Consider the following 25,228-nt stretch of genomic DNA (forward strand, 5'->3'; position numbering starts at 1 on the left):
AGCTGGCTTATTGGTTCTTTGGCTTCCCAGCCAGCTTCTTGTCAGTTCCCTGGCCACGTGGCCCAACCACACCCTTCCAGCTCTGTGGCCTGGCCAGCTTCCTGGCCCTGTGGCCCCCCAGGCTCTTGGCTCCCCACCTGGCTTCCCTCCAGCTCCTAGCTCTGAAGCTTCCTGGCCTCACAGCTCCATGGCTGACTTCCTCTTGGTTTTATGGGCAGCCAGCCCCAGCCAACTTCCTGATGGCTCCCCAGCCACCATGACTTCTTGGCCAGCTTCTTGGCCCCTTGGTTCCCTGTCCAGTTTCCCAAACGTGTGGCTTCCGAGCTCTATGACTCCCTGGTGGCCATGGCCCCACTGCTCCCTGGCCAGCAACTCAACCGTAGTGTCCCTGCCACTCACCTCTGACTTGCACAACCACTGGGGCCCCACTGGTTTCTCCTATCCAGCTTCCCACCTTTGGCTCCCTGGCTGCTGCTGATCCTCCTGTGGCTGTGGCTGCCCAGCCAGGCTGAGACTCTCTGCCACCAGATTATGAGCTGCCAAGGCTCTCTATGTACTGCTTTTACTCCATGCTTGTTCTGACAAACCAGCTCCTAATTCCATTTTTTAATCCAGGTCCTCCAGCTCGTCTACCAAATAAAGAAGACCTGTGCATCTTTTTAGCACTCCATATGGAAAATTCACCCAACTGTCAAGAGCCAAGTTGTAATTATGGGGGTAATAAGGAACAAAAATCAAATATCTTAAAAGTGAGTTGAATTAATTCATTGTCTATTATGCATGATAAAAAAAGCCCATGTTATTACTTAGGATTTCGACTATTACATATTGTTGATCAGGATTTTGACCTATTTGGATTTTAATCTACTATATGCAAAATGTCTTATGAAACTCTGATAAATCAAAAAATCCGTCCCTTCGCCCCCAAATTGTATAAATGCTTGGTCCCTATGCCAGCCAACAGTGGTGGAATAATTTTTAATAACATCACAACATTAGTTGGTAAAGATTTCCCATGAGTGAAGTGGTTTTCAAACCCTAGATAGTCTCACATGATCTCGTCATAGTCCATATTTGGTATATCACAAAACAAGCATGCAGCACAACTGATGGTGTGTGTTTGAAAGTGGTACAGGACCAGATGAGCAGAGATTGTGCAGGTTGGTCCTTTGTGTATGGAAGGCTTGCAGATGAAATGTCAGCCTCAAGCCAACTCTGGTAGTTCCTCATTTTCAAAAGCATAAAATTCAGTGCCCCCCATCAGGAAATCTATATGTGACATAGTCTAGGATGTTCTGATATTGTTTAACATGGCACTGCATAAGTAGGAGCAGTAAGCAGAATAGTTTGGCTATATTAATACTAATTGATTGCAGTTTCTTTCTATCTTATGGATATTGAGGGACCTGAGTATCAGTATGGAGGACAATTTCCAGACATAAGTACTTCTTGCCTTCCTTCCCATTAATAATGCTTATTAAAAATGTCTAGGGTAAGCTCTTTGGGCTAGGGATTGACATTGGCTGGTGCAATGGAGCCCAACTTTACTGAGGTCTTTGGATACTAGAGTGATATAAGCATTAAATAACACCAACCATATATTTGATAACACTTAGCTCTTAGAAAACTTAAGTTTGTATCATACTCAGCCTTAATTTTCAAGGACAGAAATATAAAAGAAGACTTTTGTATTGAAGAAAACTTTAAATTAAGTAATACTGAAATACATAATTCTTTTCTATATTTGTCATCTCACAACTCTTCTACAATTGCTACTGGATATTAAATGCACTTACCTCTGTCCAAAATATTATCTCTTAATCAGTATTTTCCTGTTTGGTCCTGCAGTGAAATTATTGCGCTTGTTTCCTCCGTGCAAGAGAGGATGTAAATTGCACCTCAAGGGGCAGTTGCACTGCAGAGTTCACCATATTGGAAGGTTGTCGGTCATACAACTTCTACCTTCCTGCATGCAATTCATTGTGGGGAGCAAACATAAATCTAGATAGGACTTTGTAGGAAGTGTGTCTTCATGGCACATTTAGGCTGAGTTATAACTTGAGTGACACCCCTCTGGGTCATGCACCAGGCTCTGGCCTGAGTTAAGAAGTGCTTTAGGATCAAGCTAGGTGGCACATCTAGCTATTGGTTGGCTGAAGCTCAAACTCAAGATGATGGATTGAAGTATAATAAAGCATCAGCAGCCAATCTAATTATCTGTGCTGCTAATTGGATTATGTAAGGTGTAACTCCAGTGTTGTTCTCAACTGTGTCTGCCTGCACTTAAACAAGGTTGGCTTGAGTGTAGTAACTTGAGCCTACCAGAACTCACTGTTGCAGCGAGGCCAAGCCCTAACAGAGATTCCCCTGGAGATGCACTGCATCAACTTATGTCTTGGGTGTGGGAGACCAACCACATTCCCAGTCAATCTCAAACACATTTTCTCTGGCCTGGACACGTTTACTCAGAAGGAGGTGCTGCAAGCGGTTTGCTTTGATGACATGGACATTGCCATCCCATAGCAGGTTTAAAGATACTGTATTGTAAATTTTTTTGTAGTTTTTCAAAACTGGAATTGTCATCTGTGAAGCTAACAAACCAAAAAGGATTATCACAATGGACTGTTCCACTAAGGAGCTTCATGCCGTGCCAAAAGCATTGCTAAGGTTTCCAAATGCACTGAGAGGCTGTGAAGTTTACTTGTCTCGAATGCCTTGCATTAGCTGTGCAAAACTTTTGATTCAAGGTCAGTATCAGAGATACAATACTTGTAACTAACTGGCATCATACCTTTGAAAGACTCACAGGTTGATTAGAAGAGTCATGTCAAGGATTACTTCCTTTCCCTCTCTACTCTTCTCCTATCCCCCCCAGACTTTTGCTGAATAACTCATCCCATTGTTGAGTGATGGTTGTCTAGAGAGGAGGATCACCCCACTTATCCTCCTCAATTAACTTTCATACAGCTTCTGTTATCAAAAATGAGTGAGTAAATGAGTCAAATTAAAACAGAAATTAGATTGTTAACTCTGACCAGTGGTGTCCTGCTGGAGGCTCAGGTCAGGAAAATATTGTTTAGTTTTTTGTTTTTGTTTTTTTTTTGAATGTTTCCCGACAGGTTTAAAATATAGAGATTGTCTGGGAATAAATGTAGAAATTGGGTGACAGAAAGTTTTTATGTGCGTGTGTGGTGGATGTGCCTGGTCATTAGAGTGTAATTTGCAATGAGGATAATGCAGTTTGTAACCTGATATTACAACTTATTGGATATTATTACTAAATGATCCTTGGGCAAGCCTGCTGGTGCTTCCTTAAAGAAATGGTCAAACTCGAGAAAGGAAAATTAATCTCTCAGCTGCTCTCAGCTGCTAGGCTATGGCTACTGATGCCTGCTGACTGGAAAAAGAAAAATAGTACAAATCTAGAGGAATGTTTCTGAAAAATTATGGGAGGATGTCATTGTGGAAACATTAATGTATCACTTATGCACAGCAAAAATACAGAAGACAAATAAATGGTTATATATTTGGTTGCCATTTAAGATTCAAAATACATTTGCCTGCAAAAAACAACAATCCTGCCCGCCAACACCTACAACAACAAACTAAATCCTGAATCACACTGAACCTGTTTAATATTTTTGAGTGCGTCTACACTAGGAACTAACTTCAAAGTTAGGCACTACTTGAAGTAGCCAGCAGAGAACCTACACACATTTTTTCCCTTACTTCCCTTACTTTCCCTTTGAAGTTAACTTCAAACTAGGGAGCCCAAATTCAAAGTCCTTACTCCATTCCTGGGAATGCAGTAGTGCCCTACTTCAAAGCTGAACTTCAAAGTAAGGTGTCTGTAGATGCTCAACTTGAAAGTAGCTTACCTTGAAGTTGTACTTTGAAGTAAGCAACTTCAAAGTTATTTTTGTAGTGTAGACACAGCCAGATTTGAGTATTAACATTTGATAGCCGCACCTAGTTTCACAATTATGAGTAGTTTCACTAAGTTTAATAAGATTACATGAAACAACGCTTCCTGGGTAGTCTAAAGAGATTCACTCTTTATGGTAACATCTTACTAAATAGAAAGGAATCAGATATATCCTTAATTCAATCACAGTTAATTAGTGATCACATTGTAAACAAATAAAAACATCAAGACCTACTTGACTTAACTGAATTTTAAATAGAATTATGTTTCAAAGATTTATAATGGTGAAATTAATTTTAAACTATGGACATTAAAATGGAATATTGATATATGTGGACAGTTGTATATTTAGGGATGTATTGATATTTCCAGTTACAGCAGCAACAACAATCTTAAATAAATATGAAAAAATAGGTCCCTGACTTCACAGCATGTCTGTAATGCAAAAGATATAAATTTTTAAAATGTATATTAATACAGGGTGAAATTTCTGTTTTACTCTTGATTGAGCTGTGTTTTCAATTCACTGATAACGTGTTCAGTGAAGAGGATGCATTATGTCTGAGATTAACAGGTAGATGTAGTTTGCGGACAGCAGCTGTTCATTCCTCATGTTTTCTTGTTTCTGTCACTGGTGTTGTACCTGGAGGGTGATTATAGTTCAGCAGATTTACCGCCATGTTGTCCTCATGGGTCTTTGGCTCCATCAGTGCTGATAACCAGAAGGCTGCTTGCATGTGTGTTCAATGATGTGGGCCCAGTGATCACAGCAGACCCCGAGAGATCCCCCAAGGCCACAGACCAGATAAGGCTTGTGGGTGCCAGGCCAGGTTCATTGTAAAGTACAGTACAGTAACAGTACAGTACAGTAACAGTTGTCAGTAGACTCTGTTGAACCACTGCAGATATGTACCTGCCACAATGGAATGACTCAGTCAGTGGGAAATTTCCACTGCCCCCTAGGTCATACAAAGACTGTCCCCCCATGACACCACTTTACATTCGGATACATACAAATCACACCTCACTGCCGACGTATCAGGCTGTCACCCTCTGATGTTCTCAGGTTGCCACTCTCTGATGTTACTTAGATACCACCCATCACCCTGCACCTTGTGGTTTGATTAGATCATCTCATATCCATTATGCTGTCATTTTAGACCATTTCTGAGTCTGGCTCGGTATCTGTGAGGAGTAAGTAACAAGCTCTTTCTTAATGAGCTGGTGGTACCTTGTGATTTCAATTTACGGCCAGTACCAATTATTTCCCTACACCCGGGCCAATTACCAATTGGTCTTCTGCACTCACAGCCTTGTTTGTGCCAAGTTCTGTTATCAGGAGCCTGCCTCTTGCTCACCGCTTAGCTTTGCTTTATGGTAGCCATGTTTGTCCGTTGTTGCTAGGCCTTAGGCATCAGACCAGGCCTGTGCTGCATGGGCTTAGGCCTTCATCTTAGTACAGTGATGATGGTGGTAGTGGTAGTGGTTTATGCATAGTGCAGCCGTATCTAGGAGCACTGGTCATGAAGCCAGACCCCATTGTGTGTAGAAGCCTTCATTCTATGATAATACATAACACATGAAAAAGTGCAATGAGTGTAATTACTTCCCCTGCTACTATAATTTTACTTAGTAAGGTGTGTCAATTATATTTCATTTTTAATATCTTTTCTTCATACAGCTCAAGTTTCTCAAGTGTATTACTGGCCTAACCTTGAAATGCAAACAACAGAAGTAACTGTGAACTTAATTGATATGCAAGCGGAACAGGTTGATAACATCTTTAGGGAAAGCTATATCACTTCAGCAGTCTACATACCAATATTAGATGTCGAAAGAGTGAAGAAGAGGATTTCTCCACGAACAGGATCGACTGCAACTGATAAGAACACTGCTCCAATTACCTCTGTATATGATAGTCATTTAGAATCATCTAAAATTTTAGAAATACTCAACCTGGCACATATTAAAAAAGACAAACTATTCCACGACTCTTATAAAGAAGATGTTGAAAAAGCACAGGAGTCTTTTCAGACACTGGCAGGTGGCACTGATGCCACAATAATGGAAAATAACTTTCAAGATGCTATACGTAGCATTTCAAAACAGCCCAAGTATACTCATGCATTGCAGCTCTGTAACTTACTAGCAGCCAGAAATGGTAAGTGAATGATTAGCATTAAGGTAAAGTCAGTAAATAATATAGTATAGGAAAGATACGAGTTCAGGAATTTAAAGTCTTATATAGTAGAGAATCATATCTATTTAATATGTGATAGAGGAAGAAACAATAAGAAGCTGTAAGACTGAGTTCTGTAACTTTATGTAAGATAATGACTTTCAAGGACGTTTTGCATGTGTGTAGACAACTTGCTATGCTAAGGTGAAATATCACAGTGTTATTGCCTGTGTTAGAAGATTAAGGTAAAGACAGACCAGGTTACATTAATTGTACCGTAATACTACAGAACAAATACAGGTCCTCTGAAAAAAGATAATTTCAAGGCTGGTAGTAAAGTTTGGCAAAATTATCCACAACAAAGGACCAGATTGCACCACTAACCCTAGACCAGGATGTTTTGGTGAAGAGCCACACTGCACTACCAAGAATTTCATGAGGAATTACACTCCACAGAAGCACATTGGTTCATAGAGGTCCCTGGTGAGCAAGGGAAAGGCATCCATAACATTAACCTTTAGGAGGATGGCTCACATTTTATCTTTGACTAGCCAGAAGGGACATGACCCTTCCTTCCCCTCTTTTCCTCTGGGGTTTCTAGTGCTTCTGGAGGTGCTTGTAGGCAGGTAGTAGTCCCTGTGCACTGACTGGAGACATTACTGTTACAGCCGGTCCCTTGCCCACTTTTGCATACCCACACAGGATGTCAGATGTTCTGCTCCAACATATTTATTTCTTTATTCAGACTTGCCTGGTTTTGAATTACTTAAACATTTGCAAATTTGGAGCAATTTTATAACAGTTTAAAAACAATTCTGATACAGTATTCCATGTTGCTTAGTTTGCATTTCAAGCTAAGTTGGCTTGGTGTGATTGGTCCTACTCATAGACTCAGCCTTTCATTCCAGAAGGGACTATCATGGTCATCTTGGCTGACCTCCTGCATACTGCAGACCTCAGAACCTCACCCACCACTCCTGTAATAGATTCATAAGCTCTGGCTGAGTTACTGGAGTCCTCAACTCGTTATTTAAATACTTCAAGTTACACTAGCTTAAACCCACAAGTGACCCATGCTGCCATTCTACAGAGGAAGGTGAGGGGATGAATTCACCTCTTGTAGTCAGAAGGGTTAGCAGAAACCACTATGACTATTTCTCAGGGGTGAGATAGTATTTTCATGCTTTCTCTGAGATACCAGAAGATATAACAACAATTGGAATGAGCAGTAGGGAGTGCTAGAAGCATTTAACATTCCACTCAAAAGACACCACCATGTGGGGCTAGGGATGGGTTGCTTAGAGACATAAGGTTGTGTGAGCTGAGGTCTTCTGTTCTGACAAGTCAGCTGTGGGATGTGCTGATTCATCACAATCCTGGCCCCTAGGGCTGGTGCTGCTATAGAGCCGTCACTGAAATGCACCATTTTCTTGCCTTGGTTGAATCTTCTTTAGAGGGCAGTAGTGATAACGGTAATCTCCTCTGGTCAGGAACGTGTACTTTGCACCAACAGAGTGACTCAAGTCCTGAGACTTTGTCAGTGTCTTCACTATTTGATTTTTTTTTCATGCCAGACAGTCCCAATACTGGAGTGGGGACACTGATCTACAGAAAAGAAGACATTGTAAGTACAGAATGTGCAGCCCAAGAACCATTAATATTAGTCTAGGTACAGTTTGAAAATGATAAGAAAAATCCCTGAGCCTTGCTGTTAGGTGTTCTTTTTGAGGCAAAAATGAACCTGTGCTAGTTGATTGTCATGGTAAACTTTTGCTTGTAGGATTTTACTCTGATGCATAGAAATATTTAAAAGAACTCAAGTCTGTCATAAAAGAGGCACAACATTTCTGTGGGGTTTTGAGTGTTATTTATGTAAGCGAGGAGGCTAAATGTACTAATATAGGTAATGGTTCTTAAAAACTCTCCTAAACCACCACTCCTCGTGCAAATCAAAATCTGAAAGGGATTTAAAGATAGTGAAATTTGCTCAAGGAGCAAGTTACTCATATTTCCATATTAGTATTTTTAATGAATTATAAAGAAGTATCAAATATTCAGATAGACGAGTGGTTCCCAACCTTTTCAGTAACAGCACACTTCAATGAGACAAACTATTCCATGGCACACCCACATTTTGAGCTAAATTGTTGCTCATAAACATTACATTTTCTTACATTTAGTATGGTTACAGTCTAAATAGAGAGGTTTGCAACATAGTAATGCACACAACAAGCTAAAGAAGGAGCAAATGCATTAATATTTCAAATCCACCACAGAACACACCATTGTTTTAGACAGCGAGCACAGACACACATTTTGAAAATCTGCTTAACACCATGTTAGGGATGATGAGTAAACAAGTAACCAATGAAAGGAGGCTCCCCTCCCCACCAGCCTATTGGAGTCAGGACACAGCATTTAAACCACGTCACCAAAAGGCTCCCACCCTCCCTCCCTCCCTCCCTCTTTCCCCAGCAGAAAATTGGAGGTGGGCTGGGAAACAGAATTTCAGCTGTCTCCCAGCATGAAAAGGCATTGGCATTTCCCCTTAGGTGGCCCTGCAAAGAGCCCCAGCGGGCGTGAAATTGATGAAATTTCACAGCACACTTGGACAGTTCTCATGACACACCAGTGTAACCACTGAGATAGGTTATAATGAGGCTCATAAAGTGCATAGCTTCACCCTTCCATAGGCCTTAGAACCTGTTATCTTATTACACCCAAACCCTACTAATATTTCACACAACTATACATGCCAGGACATAACATGGTGCAGCGGATTGAGGAAGAGTGTAATTAAGGAATGCACTTTTGAGATCTATGACCAAGTTAGTGGTGTTGCAACACTGTGAGATCAGAATCAGGCCCTCTGTGTCTGCTTCTCCTTGTGAAGAGTGCAGGTAAAAATCCTTCCTTACTTCACAGGGATGTTGTGATGATGAATTATTTCCTGTCTACACAGTGCTTGGACTGTGCAAAGCCTCCTCTCTTTGATAAATATTATTACTAATCAGCTGACTTTCCTGCATGCCAGTCCTACTACATTTTTATTGCTTCCTACATCCACACAATCCATGTAGTGTGCAAGATGAATAAATAATCTGCCTCAGTTGGGCAAACAGTGCAGTCTCACTCAAATTTTAAAATTTCTCTTAATGCATCCCAACAATTTTGCATTTATCTCTTGGCTAATCAGGTTCTACTGAGATGACTGTTCATGGGAAGCAAATTTCAAATATGCATAATCAAGATTTCATGGACATTGAAAGAAAAATTGTCCTAAAATCAGGATTTGCTGGTGGGACTATATAACCCTAACTGGGACTTCAGATATAGTTAGTATTCATAATTCAAAATCCATGCATTTGGGAAGAAAGAAATCTACATGCTCAAAGAATAATAATGTGCTGATTGAAGTGTTCAGTGATACAACAACTTCCATGGAAGTCAATGACAATCTCTTGGAGTTGGATTGGGCCTAAATGCATCAGGGTCCTGGGATAGTTTTTGTTTTGTTTTGTTTAATTTTGCCTGGTGTTGTTATAGATTGCTGTTGGCTACAATGGATTTCCAAAAGGGACAGCAAATAGTCTCTTTGCACAAAAGGATGACTGTACTTGTGACCAGCAGGCAATCATCTGTGCAGAAGCTAATGCGATTATTCTAAGGTAGGAATATGAGGAATTGTAGCATGAGAGAGGAGGGAGGTGGTGGCAGTGGGTGTGGATGTGGGAGCTGAAGAAGGTGGAGGAAGGAACAGGATGGGGGCAAATTTGACCAGAAATAAGGAGGAACCCAAATTTCATAGAATCGTAGAACACTAGAACTGGAAGGGATCTCGAGAGTTCCTCAAGTCCATTCCCCTGCACTCACAGCAGGACCAAGCACCATCTATATGATCCCTGACAGATGCCTATCCAATCTGCTCTTAAATATCTCGAATGATGAAGAGTCCACAACATCCCAAGTCTGTGCTGGTGGGAGGAGGGAAGAGGTAGAAGTGGGAAAGGAAAGAGGAGTAGGTGGACCTGATAGGACCTGTAGAGATGTAAGAGTAGCAAGAAAGAGAAAATGGAGACAGTGGGGAGAGGGACAGGGAAGAGGAGAAGGGATGTAGACTGGGGTATGGGCCGAGCCATGGATGAATGGTTGATGGATAAGATTGCAAAAAAGGTACGCTAGAGTATGGGTATGTCTGTACTTATTGGGAGATCAACCCATTCAGGGTCTACCTTCTGGAGCTCAATTTCACACATCTGGTAAAGATGCGAAAAATTGATCTTTCTGGGATCAGCAGTTGACCCCCTGTACTACTCCTCTCATGAGGAGTCAGGGAGGTCGATGGGAGAAACACTCTTGTTGACCTCCCTCAGTGAGGACAGACCTTACAGTCAACTGCAGATAGGTTGATTATAGCTATGCAATTGCCATAGCTAGAATTTCTTATCTGTAGTTGACTATAATGTCTAGCATAGACCAAGCCTATGTTACGTCACACTGCTAGAGAAGGGGAGGAAGGCAGCTGGGCTAGGACTTGGGGGGCAGTGGTGGGAGAGGAGAATCTGAGCGGTGTGTGTGTGTGTGTGTGTGTACAGGAGTATTATCTGTACAGTCCTGAAAGGAGGACCTTGCAGACTCCTCCTTGGATATAGACAACGTAACCTTATTCCATCACATCCCCTGGCAGCAAACCCATGGTGTGTCCTGACTCTTAGGCACAAGTCTGAGAGCCTTACTAATCTTCTTCAGTCAGTGGTGGAGGAAGAGACAGAAGAAGAACTCACGTTAGATTTGCTAAGAAAAATAACATAATCCCAAAAAGACCTAATTTATAAAACTGACAGGGTCTCTGTCTGTTACAGAACTGAGGATGATCTGAGCGGCACTGAATTAATCACCACATGTGAGCCCTGTGGCATCTGTGAAAACCTAATTAAAGCAATGAAGATAGAGAAAATCATTTGGCCTAATCGATATGAAAAAGTAGGTAGCAGAAAGTTTATACTAAAAAGCTATGTGTCACAGTTACAGAGCTGACTGCAGCTGCGCCCTTCTCTGGCTTCTCTGAGTGCAACTTCTCAAGTCTCAGCCTCCTGCCTTTAACTCTCTCCAGGTGCTCTCACATGATTTTTCCACTCTCAAATGGCCCGAGGCTGCAGAACCTTGTGTACCAAACACATTTATCCAGCAGAGGCCAGTAAAAGGGAGGGCCAGAGCTGACAAGGTCTATTCATCAAGGTGGAAATGGCCCAGTATCAATTGTACTTATCAAAAGAGGAAAAATCAAGTTAGATCAGACGGGGGGATGTGAGCCTTTGTCAGACTCTAATGGGGAGATATTAATGCCTAGGGCAGAGAAGCTGGTTTTGTAAGCTGCGAGCCACTCCCAGTCTCTGTTTAATCCTTGGTTAATGGAGTCAAATTTGCAAATAAATTGCAGCGCAGAGATTTCTCTCTCCATTTGATTTTTGAAATTTCTTTGTTTCAGAACTGTCACCCTTAAATCTGCCACTGAGTGTCCAGGGAGATTGAAGTGTTCACCCACCAGCTTCTGTACATTACTGTTCCTGATGTCTGATTTATGTCCATTTATTCCTTTATGGAGAGACTGTCCAGTTTGGCCAATGTAAATTGCAGTGGGGCATTGCTGGCACATGATGGCATATATTATATTAGTAGATGTGCAGGTAAAGGAGCCCCTGATGGTATGGTTGATGTTAGGTCCTGTGACGATGTCACTGGTGTAGATATGTGAGCAGAGTTGGCAACGAGGACTGTTGCAGGGGCTGGTTTCAGGCCTAGAGTCACTGGTTTGTGATTTGTAGTGGCTGCAAAGGATTTGTTTAAGGTTGGCAGGCTGTCTGTAGGCGAGGACAGGCCTGCCTCCCAAGGTCTGTGAGAGCGAAAGATCATTGTTCAGGATGGGTTGCAGATCACTGATGAGGCGCTGGACAGGCCTTAGGTGGGGGCTGTATGTGATGGTCAGTGGTGGTCTCTTGTTTTCCTTGAGAGGCCTGTCTTGTAGCAGGTGGCTTTTGGGTACCTGTCTGGCTCTATCAGTCTGTTTCCTCACTTCCTTAGGGGGGTATTGTAGTTTGAGGAAAGCTTGGTAAAGGTCTTGTAGACGTTTGTCTCTGTCTGATGGATCAGAGCAAATACGGTTGTACCTTAGTGTCTGGCTGTAAACAATGGATTGTGTAAACAATGGATCTACTACACGAACACCACTGACCATCTCCTACAGCCCCCACCTAAGGTCTCTCCAACTCATCATCAGTGATCTGCAACCCATCCTGAACAATGATCTTTCACTCTCACAGACCTTGGGAGGCAGATTTAAGGGTGACAGTTCTGAAACAAAGAAATTTCAAAAATCAAATGGAGAGAGAAATCTCTGAGCTGCAATTTATTTGCAAATTTGACTCCATTAACCAAGGATTAAACAGAGACTGGGAGTGGCTCGCAGCTTGCAAAACCAGCTTCTCTGCTCTGGGCGTTAATATCTCCCCATTAGACTCCGCCAAAGGCTCACATCCCCGTCTGACCTAACTTGTTTTTTTCCCTTTTGATAAGTACTGTTGATACTGGGCCATTTCCACCTTGCTGAATAGACCTTATCAGCTCTGGCCCTACTTTTTACTGGGACCCCACTCTTTAAATACCCCTCTGAAACCACTCCCCCATGCATCTGAGGAAGCGGGTCTTTGCCCACAAAAGCTTATGCTCCAAAATATCTGTTAGTCTATAAGGTGCCACAAGACTAGTTGCTGTTCTCGAAGCTACAGACTAACACGGCTACCTCTCTGATATTTATCCAGTAGGTTCTCTCCCATTCTTCCCTTTGGCAACCTATGACTTGTTGATTACAATGATCTTCATTAAAAAAGGGTATTATTGATTTAATCATAGGCTCAAAACATTTAAGAGAAAATAATCTTAAAATACCCAAGGGATCTCTGAAAGGTTTAGCTTGCCACAGACACTCCCCTTCCCCTTCTGTAGTCTGGTGAACCTTAGCTCTGTCTCTCTTTTAATCAAGGACAAATCATAGAGTCCCATGTTTTCAGGCTTGCCTGAAACTGGTAGGTAAGTACTCAGCACACCTTAACTCTGCTTTTACTACCCATAGTGCTATTGTAACCCACACACATATGTGTGGTCACTCTCCCATGTGATGGCACCGAGACTGCTTCACAGAGAAAAAATAAGTGTTCTCTACAACCTAAGCTGAGAGCCTGTTGGTCTTTAGCTTGACCTGTAGAGGTGCCTGCACTAAGCTCCAGAGATCCCAGGTTTGAGTCTACCTGTGAGCAGTTATACTGTGACTACATGGCTGTTTAAACTTGTACTAGCTTATTGAGAATTGTGCTAGTGTGAGTATACAAGCAGGAGAATCGCCCCCCTTGACTCATAGTTCATATGGGCTATTGGTTCCATCCCCTACCCCCTAAATCTTGCTACGCTATCTTCTGTTTCATTTCCTTTCAAATTTTCCTACTTTTAAAGTGCCATTAGGAGAGGCATAACAGGACTATCAGCTTTCTTGATGGAGTGTGTTGTGGCAATTTTCATGAGCTCCGTGCCTTGGGGAATATTGTGCGCTAGAGATAAGTCCCTTCATTTTCAGTTTAAACCAGATTATATTGAAAATTCCTGGGTTTTACAATAGTATTTAGTTTTTTTCTGATTCGAACCCTACTTTGTGTCATTCAGATATTTAAGGAAAATACAGTACATGAGTTGTAAGTATTATGATAATACACTAGGATGTGTATACGCAAAAACTTCCTTTGAAGTTCAGCTATGTATTCATCTAGAAGATATGCACAATAAACAAACAGGCACATGTGGAAGCTTTGACGTGTGAGTGTATCTGAACATACTGATGAATCTCATACCTGCCACCTGCACATTTCAAGTTATTAGCAGATAGTTTAAACATTGGATGCATTAAAATGGGAGGAAAAGGAAAATCCATATCAGAATATGTTTCAGAACATAAGGAATTATTTGAAAGTAAAAAACAACCCCAAAAACAAACAAAAACCAAAACAAAACAAAAAAAGGTGAAAAGGATGAAGTGGACGGTGTGCTCTAAATGGAGTGGCCCAATGATTCAACGTAAAAATTTGTAGGCTAGTAGTTCTATGTCTACCATTTATTCAAATGAAAAGATTTATTTGGGGATTAAAGGTACATTGTTTTCTACTGTTTTCTTAAACTCAGAGGTTGCATTGTATTTTGAGTTCCATTTTAATTTTGCACCAAGCCACACTGATGAACAGAATTCAAACGATTACTCTACTGAATCCTTTATTCCTTTGTCTTTCCGTCCACCAAAATAAACCCAGACATATACCCAGAAAGGTTGTTAATATTTTAAGAACTGATTTCACGTGTCTCTGTTGTGGTAAATAAACACTGATTAATTTCTGTGATTTAAGTAACTAAAAAATAAATTAAATAGAAACTGAAAATGAAGAGTCCTACCTATAGAGCTTGAAATTTCCCATGTAGTATCTATCAGAATGACTGGCCTTTCTCTCCTTTTACAAAACGGTGACATTTCAACATAGGCTGCCTGAATATATGTGGGAAGTTTTATTTTGATATTTAATCAAAGGCACCTGTATATTTATTTGCACGTGTAATTATAGTGCATTAGGGACCTGATCCTTCCATACTGAGGTGAGTGGTAGTTTTACCACTGACTGCAGTGGTTACAGGATCAGGTGCTATGACCTCTGTTACATGATGTAATGACTTTTAACTAGCTAATGACACTATGTTCAAACAAAACCATTAGAACTGAAATTACCCAGGCACAGAAGTCAGAAATTTCATGATGCAGAATATGATTTTCCATGTATACCCTCTCAATGGCCAGGGTGGTTTTGCTGTATTTTAGAGTTTTCAGCTTTGAAAGGGTTTGGTCCTCTATATGCAGCTGAGGCTCAACTGCAACTCGCTGTGGGAAACAGTTTTCTGACTTCGATGCATGTTAAATATATGGTAACTCTGATGTTCCATTAACAGTGTTTCATTGACTATCTGATAGAGCCAATTAGGACGGGTATTTGAAGTCACAGGTGTCAGTTGCATATAGATTTAGCTCAATGAGACTACAGCTACAAATTGTTGTATGATTAGGGCCAGAGGGCCCAAGTCTACAGTCACTCCCTGTACACAGGTATCGGTACAGTATAATTATTAAAGTAGAATGAGAAATGACTTTTCCTGAAGATAACACAGATCATTGAAATAAATTCTCTTTTTAATGACTGTCTACACATAGAGCTGAGATACACACATCTCACAGAGCTGGAAGGGACCTTGGGAGGTCATCAAGTCCAGCCCCCTGCCCGCACAGCAGGACCCATCACCATCCCTGGAAGTGGTTTTTTTTTTTTTAATCTGACCTGCTACAGACCCTTGGAAGGCCCAATTGAGGGGTGAGCTCAAAACCCTGGGTTTACAAGGCCAACACTCAGCCCACTGAGCTAAAGCTTATAAGCCTGGGGGTGTGGGGAAAATAGTTCAAAACAAATCTCTCAGGGAGGGTGCTTGGTCCTGCTGTGAGGGCAGGAGACTAGACTCAATGATTCTCAAGGTCCCCTTCCAGTTCTATCAGATGTGTACAGCTCCATAGATAGAGATTTTTAACTAACGTTTGCAATAAAATTACCTAACAGTCACAAGTCACTTTAAGGCTGATAGTTACATTATGCCCCACTATGAAATGAACACGGAGATTATTTAAAATACTCCCTTCAGCACAACTAGACTCTAAAGAATGCCTCTTTTCATTAGAAAAGTGAATTGTTCAATATTTTTCACTCATTATCTCTTTTTTTCTTCTTCAAGAAATCAGAAGTTGCTACTAAGGATTCAACAGGTAGGCAACTATATAAAACACAAGCAAATATTAAACTGGTGAAAATACTGCTTTATGCCCTGATCAACAAATACATAACTTTAGATATGCAAAGAACCTTTGAGTTTAAAGAGATTTGCCAGCTACGTAGAACTCTGCACAGCAGAGTTGCCTTTTCAGTTCAGCCTTTTATTCTCTTTGTGACAGTGGGACAGCCCTTTTATCCACCCTCAGTACATGAGCCCTATCAAAGTTATTAAGGAGTCTTTCTATTTTTGTTCTTTTTCCCAAATTGTATCCCATCCTCTTGCTCTTGCCAGTGTGCTCTCCCCTAAGAAGAGAGGAACATCTACTATATATTTGAGAGCGTCTGTGTGTCTGTCTGTTTGTCCATCTGTCTATGAGTGTGTTTGATCAAGAACTGCTCCTAAACACTAGGACCACCAAATTTGCTATTCAGCTTCCACTTACCCTAACTTAAAGCAAGATCAGGGTTTTGGTTGTGCCAGGACAGTGGGATGTGTCTGGAATGTGATTGTTTCTCACCAAAGGCAAAGGAGGGGTCTGGTAGCAGGGATGGTTATATTCCAGAATGACCACAGCAAGTGAGAGCTGTGGAGCAGCCACCAGTTGGGCGGCACAGACTGGCATGCTGGCCTGGCCCAGGGCAGTAGCTGCCAGTCAGCCAGTGTGGCCCTGTTGCCCCAGGCCTTTCCTGGGGAGCAATACTGGCAGCACGGCCCCCACTGCCTTGGACTAGCCTTAGGGAGCAACACCTCCGCCACCCCACCCGCTGCCCTGAGACCCCTCACACCTCCCAATCCCCTGCCCTGACTCCTACATCCCCACTCCTTCCCTGAGACCCCCACACCTCCCAATCTCCTGCCCTGACTCTACCACTGCTACTTCTGCCCTGAGCGCCCCTGCCCTGACTCCTGCACCCTCAACCATGCCCTAAGCTCCCCAACCATCTGCCAGATAAATCTTCTTGTATACTATACATGAAGGATGCTGCTGCCAGCCTTTGTCTTAAAAGTAGTAATCAGCATATGGAAACTAGAAAGTTGGTGATAACTCACACATTCAGAAAAAGGGGATCCTGAAAATCAGAAGAGCGTCATCTTTCTGTAAGCACAGGAGCCCACAAAGTAAACAGCTGGAACTGCTGCTCATCCTCATTTCACATGCAAATCAAATTCTGTCCTTACTGGCTGGACTCTGACTGACTTCCTGTGACATACATTTGACAAGGATGCAAGGAGATGTAAAATAGTCAAGTTAATGTAAAAACACTAAAATATGAAGAAAGATGAATTAGTTTACTCCTTTAATAAATATGGAACTCCTGTTAGCATTAATAGGTTATACTTCGCATTGATAAAACTACATCAAGGCTGTGTCTACATTTGCATTCTTCTTTCGAGAAAGGTATACAAATGAGGTAAATCGAAAATGCAAATGAGGTACAAATTTACATTGCTGACAAATCATTTGCATATTCTTATTTCGAAATAGCTTTTTTCGAAAGAAGAAAACCAGCGTAGACACTGCTCTTTCAAAAGTAAACCCCATCTTTGAAAGCATCCTTCTTCCCATAAAAAAAGACGCAGCTCTTGGGTCTACACTGGTTTTCTTCTGTCGAAAGAAACTCTTTTGAAATAAGAATATGCAAGTGAGGTGCCAAATATGCAAATAGTCACTTAATTTGCATGTTTGATTCCCCGCCTTTGCATACCTCTTTTGAAAGAGGAATGCAAGTGTAGACGCACCCCAAGAGAAGTCACTGATTTGCAAAAATTGTGCAACTGTTTCTGAACATTTTGTAGAACTACTGTGTTTTTCAGTACTGTGTTGATACCCATTTGCCTTCTCTTAGAGTAGTTCCATATGTTTGTAAAGACAGTACTTTTTGAGTACCATTGCCAAAGTCTTGAGGTGAAAGGACTCCACGGCGTTGGAGACTGACACTGGTCTGCCTTCTGAGTGTGTGATGCTTAACCGTGAAATTAATGCATTAAATTTCCCTCCACATGGAACCCACATTCAGAAGATAAAAATGATCCAGACACTGAACCCTTTGTGCTAAGAAGCAATGACAAAAAAGGAATGAGCGTTTGTGATGCAAGGGTTCTAGCTCTCCAAGGTGAGTTTTCTGGCTTTAATATTAGCTCTGCGATCTGTGGAAGAGTGCAATGACTTTAAAGTTTTTCAGCAGGGAGTCTGATGAGTGCTTTTAGCCTTTCCCACCTTGGCATTAATTCAGATTAAGACAAAACAGTGTTCAAGAACCCACCATCTACCATAAAGGTTCTGAAAAATTGTTGTAAGCCGTATTTCCCAGACGTACAATATTTATTAACGTAAGGAAGTACTTGTCTTTTAAGGAGAAGAGGGAGTTGTGTTTCTGCTTAGTTCTAAGTTTCATTAAACAGTATTTATGAGTTGTGGATTTACTTACAGCTGATCGAGAGAAATATGGTAGAAAGGATACTGAAGGAACTTCAACGTCAAGAGACAAGGAAGGAATGACAAAGGAAATATGGTCACAAGGAGATGAAGGACATGCTTACGGTCAGGTAAACATTTTTTAAAAATATAATAAATAGGATGAAACCAGAAAAATATGCCTATGTAAAGCTTAAAATATTTTTATTATAATGGTAAAAAGAATAAGCTCTTTAGTGAAGGATCCATCCTTCGATTTTGTATTTCTGCAGTGCCTAACACAGTAATGTTCTGGTCCATGCCTGGGTGCGACTATAGAATAAATAATAATAAATAGCATGGTCAAGATAAAAACTTCACTAAACTGGCCTGTGAACAATAAGTAACATGATTACTACTAAATTTTTAACGGATTGGAAATTATCCCTTTGACTTTAAAATTTTATCTGACATTTTGAAAAGTATGCTGGCCTGATTATCTAGTCTTTTCCGAGACTGACAAATTTAATATAATTTCTCTGGTTACTTCAACTGAAATTGTGGACCCCTTTAAGAGTAAGCACTGCTAATCTCCTTACTAATGGAGCTTGGCCAAGACTAAGAATTCTGGAAGATGTAGTTCTTATAGTTGCTTTGTATTTGTAGGGTTACCATATTTGACCTTTCAAATAAGAAGACACCCCTGAGAGGGAGTGTATCTGTATCAGTAGATATTAACTCACATTATATTAGTGTATTATACATACTATAAAACAAAGACCTTGGAATCATTGTGGATAGTTCTCTGAAATCATCCGCTCAATGTGCAGCAGCAGTCAAAAAAGCAAATATAATGTTAAGAAATATTAAAAAACGGATAGAGAATAAGACAGAGAATATCTTATTACCTCTATATAAATACTTGGTACGTCCACATCTTGAATACTGTGTGCAGGTATGGTCACCTCATCTCAAACAACATATATTGGCATTGGAAAAGGTTCAGAAAATGGCAACAAAAATGATTAGGGGTTTGGAATGGCTGCCTTCTGAAGTAAATAGTTGCAGAGGGGTAGTTGTGTTAATCTGTATCTTCACAAAGCAAAACAGCAGTCATGTAGCACTCTAAAGACTAACAAAGTAATTTAGTAGGTGATGAACTTCTGTGGGGCAGACCCACTTCTTCAGATCTGGAAATAGTGCTGAAAATGAACTGGTGTGACAAATATATAATGGAGAGGCAGAAAATAAACAAAAAATGAAACGAAAGCTGACAAATCAGCTGTCGGGGCAAAGGGTGAGGGGGAATAAAATTACTTCAAGAGTCTATCGAGTAACTTGCCTAAGATCACTACAAATATCAAAGATGGGGGAGCTCTCTTTGTAATGCATAAGGTAATTGCTATCTCTGTTAAGACCCAGTCCCAAAGTGTCAACTATGAGAATAAATTCCAGTTCAGATGTCTCCTTTTGTAATTTGGTGTTGAGGTCTCCTCGTTGTAGGATGCAGATTCTCAGCTCTGTAATGGTATGGCCTACTCCATTCAAATACTCACTGACAGGTTTATGTGTATTCCGATTCCTAATGTCTGATTTGTGTCCGTTCATTCTTTGGCAAAGTGATTTCCAGTCTGTCCAATATACAGAGCAGAGTGACAATACTGGCACATGATGGCATATATAACATTAGTAGATGTACAGGAATATGAGCCCTGATCTGGTAACTGACATGCTTAGGTCCTGTGATGGTGTCTCTGGAGTAACTATGTGGACAAAGCTGATAACGGGGTTTGTTGCAAGGGAAGGTTCCAGGATTAGTATTTCTGCCCTATGGTGTGTGGTTGTGAGAATTTTCCTGAGAGTAGGTGGTTGTCTGTAAGACAGCACAGGCCTCTCATAGTGTAGCATCATGCTTCAGTTTAGCTTGTAGGTTATTGATAATGTGCTGGAGGGGTTTGAGTTGAATCCTGCTGGAGCATGGACCCTCCTGTCCTATAGACAAGCTGTAGTTTAAAGCAACATTTGTCCGTAAATAATCTTTCAGACAAGTTGAAAGATTTTGTATTAAACTCAAGTCCCATGTAACATCTTGAAATGGTTAATATTTAATGAGCTTCTCGTTTTTTAACTACATTTTGTCTAATATATGCCAGCCATATGATCTCTGACTCCATTTTAACAGAAGATTTTATAATTACTGTTCCCATAATTTTCTATGAACAAGATCTTTCTGTTCAGGTACTTTGTGCTTATTATACTCTGCACTGTGTGAAACCAGTGACTATACCTAATATTTTAGCAGGCCATTTCCAATTCTTTAGAAGTGTCTGCAGTCCACAGAGCTGCATCTGCTGATACAGTGAAAGAAGATGGTCAAAAAACAAGTCCTTTGTTAGTGGAGAGTGAATCAGACCTAGAAACTGAATCATTGGACAAGACAGAAGGTACATAGTATAAACCAATGAACTAATATTACTGTTTTACCTAAGAGGTTCTGATTAGAAACCCTGTATTCTCTCACTTAAAAAACAGGAAAATCTAAATACTTGTTTGATACATATTCTTCTTCTATGACATGGGAAATGTCTGAGAACAACCCTTGCTAACTCTTGGCTCCTTAAATACTGTACTTAGTCTCACCAATGGAAAGAATTCATTACACAGATTCAGGTGAATCAGTGATGTAACTTTACGTTATTTTGGAAGTAGCTAGAGTCAGAGTAGCACTTACTATTATATTTGTTTGCTTATTTGTTTGTATTACCTTTGTACTGAGAAATACCAGTTATGAACCAAAACCCCATTGTACTAGGCATTGTACAAACACAGAAGGGAAAGGCAGTCCCTGGAAGCATGAGCACCGGTGAGGAGGTCTGAAAATGACTAATTGACACACAATGGGTGACCCATTGTATTTAGTAAGCTACTAACCAATGCTGCAGTGACTTGATTGTGTAGGCTGTGCAGGACATTCTGTGAAAACAGGGTCTTGTGGAACTGAGACATGCACTGTGTAGAATGACGTTAACAAACACCTGTGGTGATTTTTGAGAAACAGTTGTAAGTTACTGAAATGATACTGGGGTGCAGATTAGTGTTTGCTTCAGTTGACCCTTACCTGTTTAATTCAGTGATTAGCAAAGTATCGGCTGGAATCATCTTTCCAAATAATTAATTTTAATATCTGTCTTATATTTTTGCCATAATTTCAGAGACACAAAATGGAGGCGGTCCGGCTGAGAAAGCTGAAGAAGACAAATTAGCATAACCATCACAACACAGAAGAGTTTTAGCGACATGGCAAACCCCCAACCTTTAAAAAGCTCTTTCACATAGTTAAGTATCAAGCTAATAATTTTGAGATGCGAAGCACGATATGATGTTATATGTTCAAATAATGTGTCTTAATTGGTATCTCTTCCAGAAATCTCAAGGCATATTAGCAAAAATAATGGAAAGCAAAATACATGACAGTTCCACACACATAGTACAGCTCTTATGCACAACAGTTTCCTAGGCTGTTGTTTGGGATCCTTTGAGATGGGCCCTGTGTCCTCTATAAGCCTCATGAAGAGAGTCCAGACTTTACCCCTGTGACAGTGAAAGCCAGTAGAGACACAAAACTTTGCATCACATGCTAAAACACCAGTAGTTTTAGCAACACAAGATATACACAGACAACATAGAAAACACACTTATATGCATTTTCCATTCCTCGGTTCCTTCACTACTCTGGAAAGTTCTTGGGACTTGGGCTTCCATTGGGATGTCCAGGATTATTTTACTGCAGCTGATGGTTTCATTTGAGAATCAATGAGTACTTTTAAGTTAGCTAGCGCTTGCTGAACTTGGCTAGCCCTGCATCTCCAACTAAGATAGTATTCACTTCTTTTCCTTGCTCCTGCCCAGAGCTTCCTCTGCCTTGATCTGTGAGTCTTCCCCCAGATTTTTGTGGCCCCTACCAACTTCTGGTTTCTTTGTTCTTCTGCCAGTCATTTTCTGATTCCCTTCCATGCAGAGATACTTACTTGAACGGATTTCCCTGTATGGACAGTCTCCTTAGCTTAGCTCCATTGTTTGGTCAGAGAACAGCCATGAGGGCTCACAATTCCTTATGGGTCTGGTGGATTCCTCATCCTAAGGGAAGTGTTTCCGGATACAACAATTCCATAACATCAAATAGAATTCATGTGTTGTACTTAGAGATCCCAAATAATCACAATGGCTGCCTCTCCATGTGCCACTTCTTCTGGATGAGGAACGTTAAGGAGTGAACCAGAAGATGTGGATGAGGCCTGGATGCAGATTTTCCATGCCTCATTAGCATAGCAGCATATGGTTTGAAGTCTGGAAGAAGCTTTTCTGGACTCTGAAGTACACATGGAGACACACAGCCTGTGAAGATCTTCCGGAAACTCCTTCTTCCCCAGTGGACAAAGCCAAGGGAGGGTGCACATCCCTCCCCCCAGTGGAGGGACAGACAGACACATGGACAAACACACAAACGGACAAATTCTCTGAAATATATAGTAGATAGCTGTCCGTTTGTCTACCTCTACTCCCTGCTGCACTAATGGGGTCATAGGTATTCCAGTCCCCATCTCTAGCATCCTGCTGCACCCTGCGGTCCTTACACAATATAGCTATCTCTGCTAGCAGAGCCCTCTCTTTCCATTTCATGAGAAGCAATCACATTCCATGCTCATCCCATTGTCCTGGCATGATGAAACCCTGACCTTGCTTTGTTATGATAGGAGGAAGCTGCATGCCAAAGTTGGAGGTCCTAACTCTTACCGTTTAGGAGGAGTTCTTGAACAAACAGATGGAAGGACAGACAAACTCAAATATTGAGTAGCTATAAAGTTAACAATGATCTATATGAATACTTTGATGTAATCATCCTGCTTCAGGTGTGGAAATGTATATGTATAATACCTTGTTTTTCCGGTGTGAAATCTAATGCACAATAGCATGCTGAGGCCAGGGGCACTCTTTTCAGGGCAGGTCTCCACTCCCACTCAAATCGTTGTGATTTACATTACTCAGGATAGCGAAAAAGACACCCACCTGAGTGATGCAAGTTACAGTGACCTAACAGCTGTCCACACCAGCATTATGTCCATGGGAAACACTCTCCAGCTGACATAGTTTCCGCCTCTCACAGAGCTGCAGTAGTTATGTCAACGGGACAGTGTTCTTCCCTGAGCATACAGTGTCTTCACCAAACAGCTGCATCAGTGCTGCTAGGCACATGCAGTGCTTCTAGTGGAGACCTGCCTGTACTAGGGAAATAGCCTCTTGTAGCATCAGATATTAGGCTTTGCACAGAGCTTCTACATTTTTTTTTCATTTTTGTACTATAATTGTCAAATGATCCTGCACTGGAAAGCATTTAAGTAAATGAATCAAAACAAAGCTGAGTGTGGCATCAGTCTGTACCTTTCCTTCGGAAGCTGGAACAGAGACAGAGAGACATTTTAAAGGTAATATGGTTATCCTGGAGTTTGAGAAGATAGACTCCAGACATGACTTTATTACCCACAGATTAGTTAACAGAGATGAGGCTCGTAAACCGGTTTTGCTTTTAACTAAAAACTTACCATGCATTTGTAATATGCTAGCTTATAACAGAACCACCGTGAATGGACATTCTCCAGCTGAGCACATGACCACATTTTACTCTGAGAATATAATGTTGCCTGCAGTTTCCTGTGCATTTTTAAAGTTTTAGCAATGAATAGCATACCCCAGATGTTTGACATTGGTCACGTGGGATCTTGGTGGTGCTGTCACTCACTCACATGGAGGAGGAATTGATTCTGATTTGTGCCATTAGACTCACAAAAACCCATATATGAGCCTCCAAGTCCCTTTCATTTACACGTGCAATGAATGGTGTCACGTAAGTATGTTGTAAAGATTTGAGAAAATGACAAATTTACAGGTAAAAATGAATTGCCTCAGTGCCAACTAAATCCAAAGTCACACACACACACACCCTGACAGGAATGTCTCAGAAGATCGTATTAAAGTAAGATTGTAATCAATTGGTTAGTGATGGTGATGGATTAGTTTTCTGGGATATGGTACTTTTGTACCTCACCAACAAAATAATTCCAGTCTAACTACATGAAGTCTTTGTGTGATAAAGCATATTGATACCTAAATAATGGATTCTCATCTGATTTACACTCTTCTTGCAAAGACTATAACTAGCATAAGAGACTATATGTCACCATTCCGTCAGATTTTAAACAATCTCCCTTTTAAGCAGGCAGGTAGTAAACTCCACAGAGATGTATTTACATTAAGAATGCATTGAAATTTAAAAATCTACATTGCCTTGTGCCAGGTAGTAAATCACTAATCACTTCAAGGAATTGTTTATAGACTGTCTAATCACCAGACATCAAATTAGCTCGTAGGTTGAAAGTGAAATCAGTAGGCTGATTTAAATGTAATCGATCTATGGTCTGGAGACCTATAGGGCAAGTTTTAAATATTATATTATATTATATTATATTCCTACTTATGTGAGTAAAATTACATGTGTTTAAGTCTTTTCAGGTTCAGGATTCAATTTAGCACTGATTTTCTGCCTTAAAGATTTTATTGGGGCTTTTGGGAGAAATACCCTGAGAAAAATAAATACATTTTGAAAAGCTTTATCATGTGGTAAATTGTGCTTAATGTATATGCTAAGATTGTATTCTAAGGGGATGCTAGATTGCATGTAGATTTTAATACTGGAACACTTATGATTTTGAAGGACTAAATAAAGGGTGGACTAACTAAGTCAGATGCTGCAACATTGCTGAAAGGGAAT

The 25,228-nt window shown here is 40.8% G+C and overlaps 1 protein-coding gene across 2 annotated transcripts; it reads left to right on the top strand.

The window, feature by feature from the left end:
- Window positions 1-627: 627 nt before the first annotated feature.
- On the top strand, window positions 628-23,817 carry LOC142007227 (cytidine and dCMP deaminase domain-containing protein 1-like). Of its 2 annotated transcripts, none has more exons than XM_074983794.1 (11): window positions 628-749; window positions 2,561-2,747; window positions 5,607-6,086; window positions 7,679-7,728; window positions 9,651-9,772; window positions 10,967-11,087; window positions 15,969-15,999; window positions 18,026-18,121; window positions 18,439-18,554; window positions 20,702-20,846; window positions 21,615-23,817. In XM_074983794.1, the coding sequence occupies exons 1-11, from the start codon at window positions 672-674 to the stop codon at window positions 21,668-21,670; spliced, it is 1,482 nt and encodes a 493-aa protein (XP_074839895.1). In that variant the 5' UTR covers window positions 628-671; the 3' UTR covers window positions 21,671-23,817. The 2 variants fall into 2 exon arrangements, with proteins under 2 accessions (XP_074839895.1, XP_074839896.1); XM_074983795.1 differs by having other exon boundaries at window positions 20,705-20,846.
- Window positions 23,818-25,228: the final 1,411 nt, after the last annotated feature.

This window comes from Carettochelys insculpta, chromosome 1, assembly GCF_033958435.1.
Source record: "Carettochelys insculpta isolate YL-2023 chromosome 1, ASM3395843v1, whole genome shotgun sequence".
In the NCBI taxonomy this organism is placed as follows: domain Eukaryota; kingdom Metazoa; phylum Chordata; order Testudines; family Carettochelyidae; genus Carettochelys; species Carettochelys insculpta.

What these genes read in the sequence shown, in the direction of transcription:
- LOC142007227 (XM_074983794.1), top strand. Translation starts at nt 672, where the DNA reads ATGGAAAATTCACCCAACTGTCAAGAGCCAAGTTGTAATTATGGGGGT. An exon ending in AAGGGTTCTAGCTCTCCAAG is followed by an intron (nt 18,122 to 18,438) that starts GTGAGTTTTCTG and finishes ATTTACTTACAG; the next exon opens with CTGATCGAGAGAAATATGGT. An exon ending in ATCATTGGACAAGACAGAAG is followed by an intron (nt 20,847 to 21,614) that starts GTACATAGTATA and finishes CCATAATTTCAG; the next exon opens with AGACACAAAATGGAGGCGGT.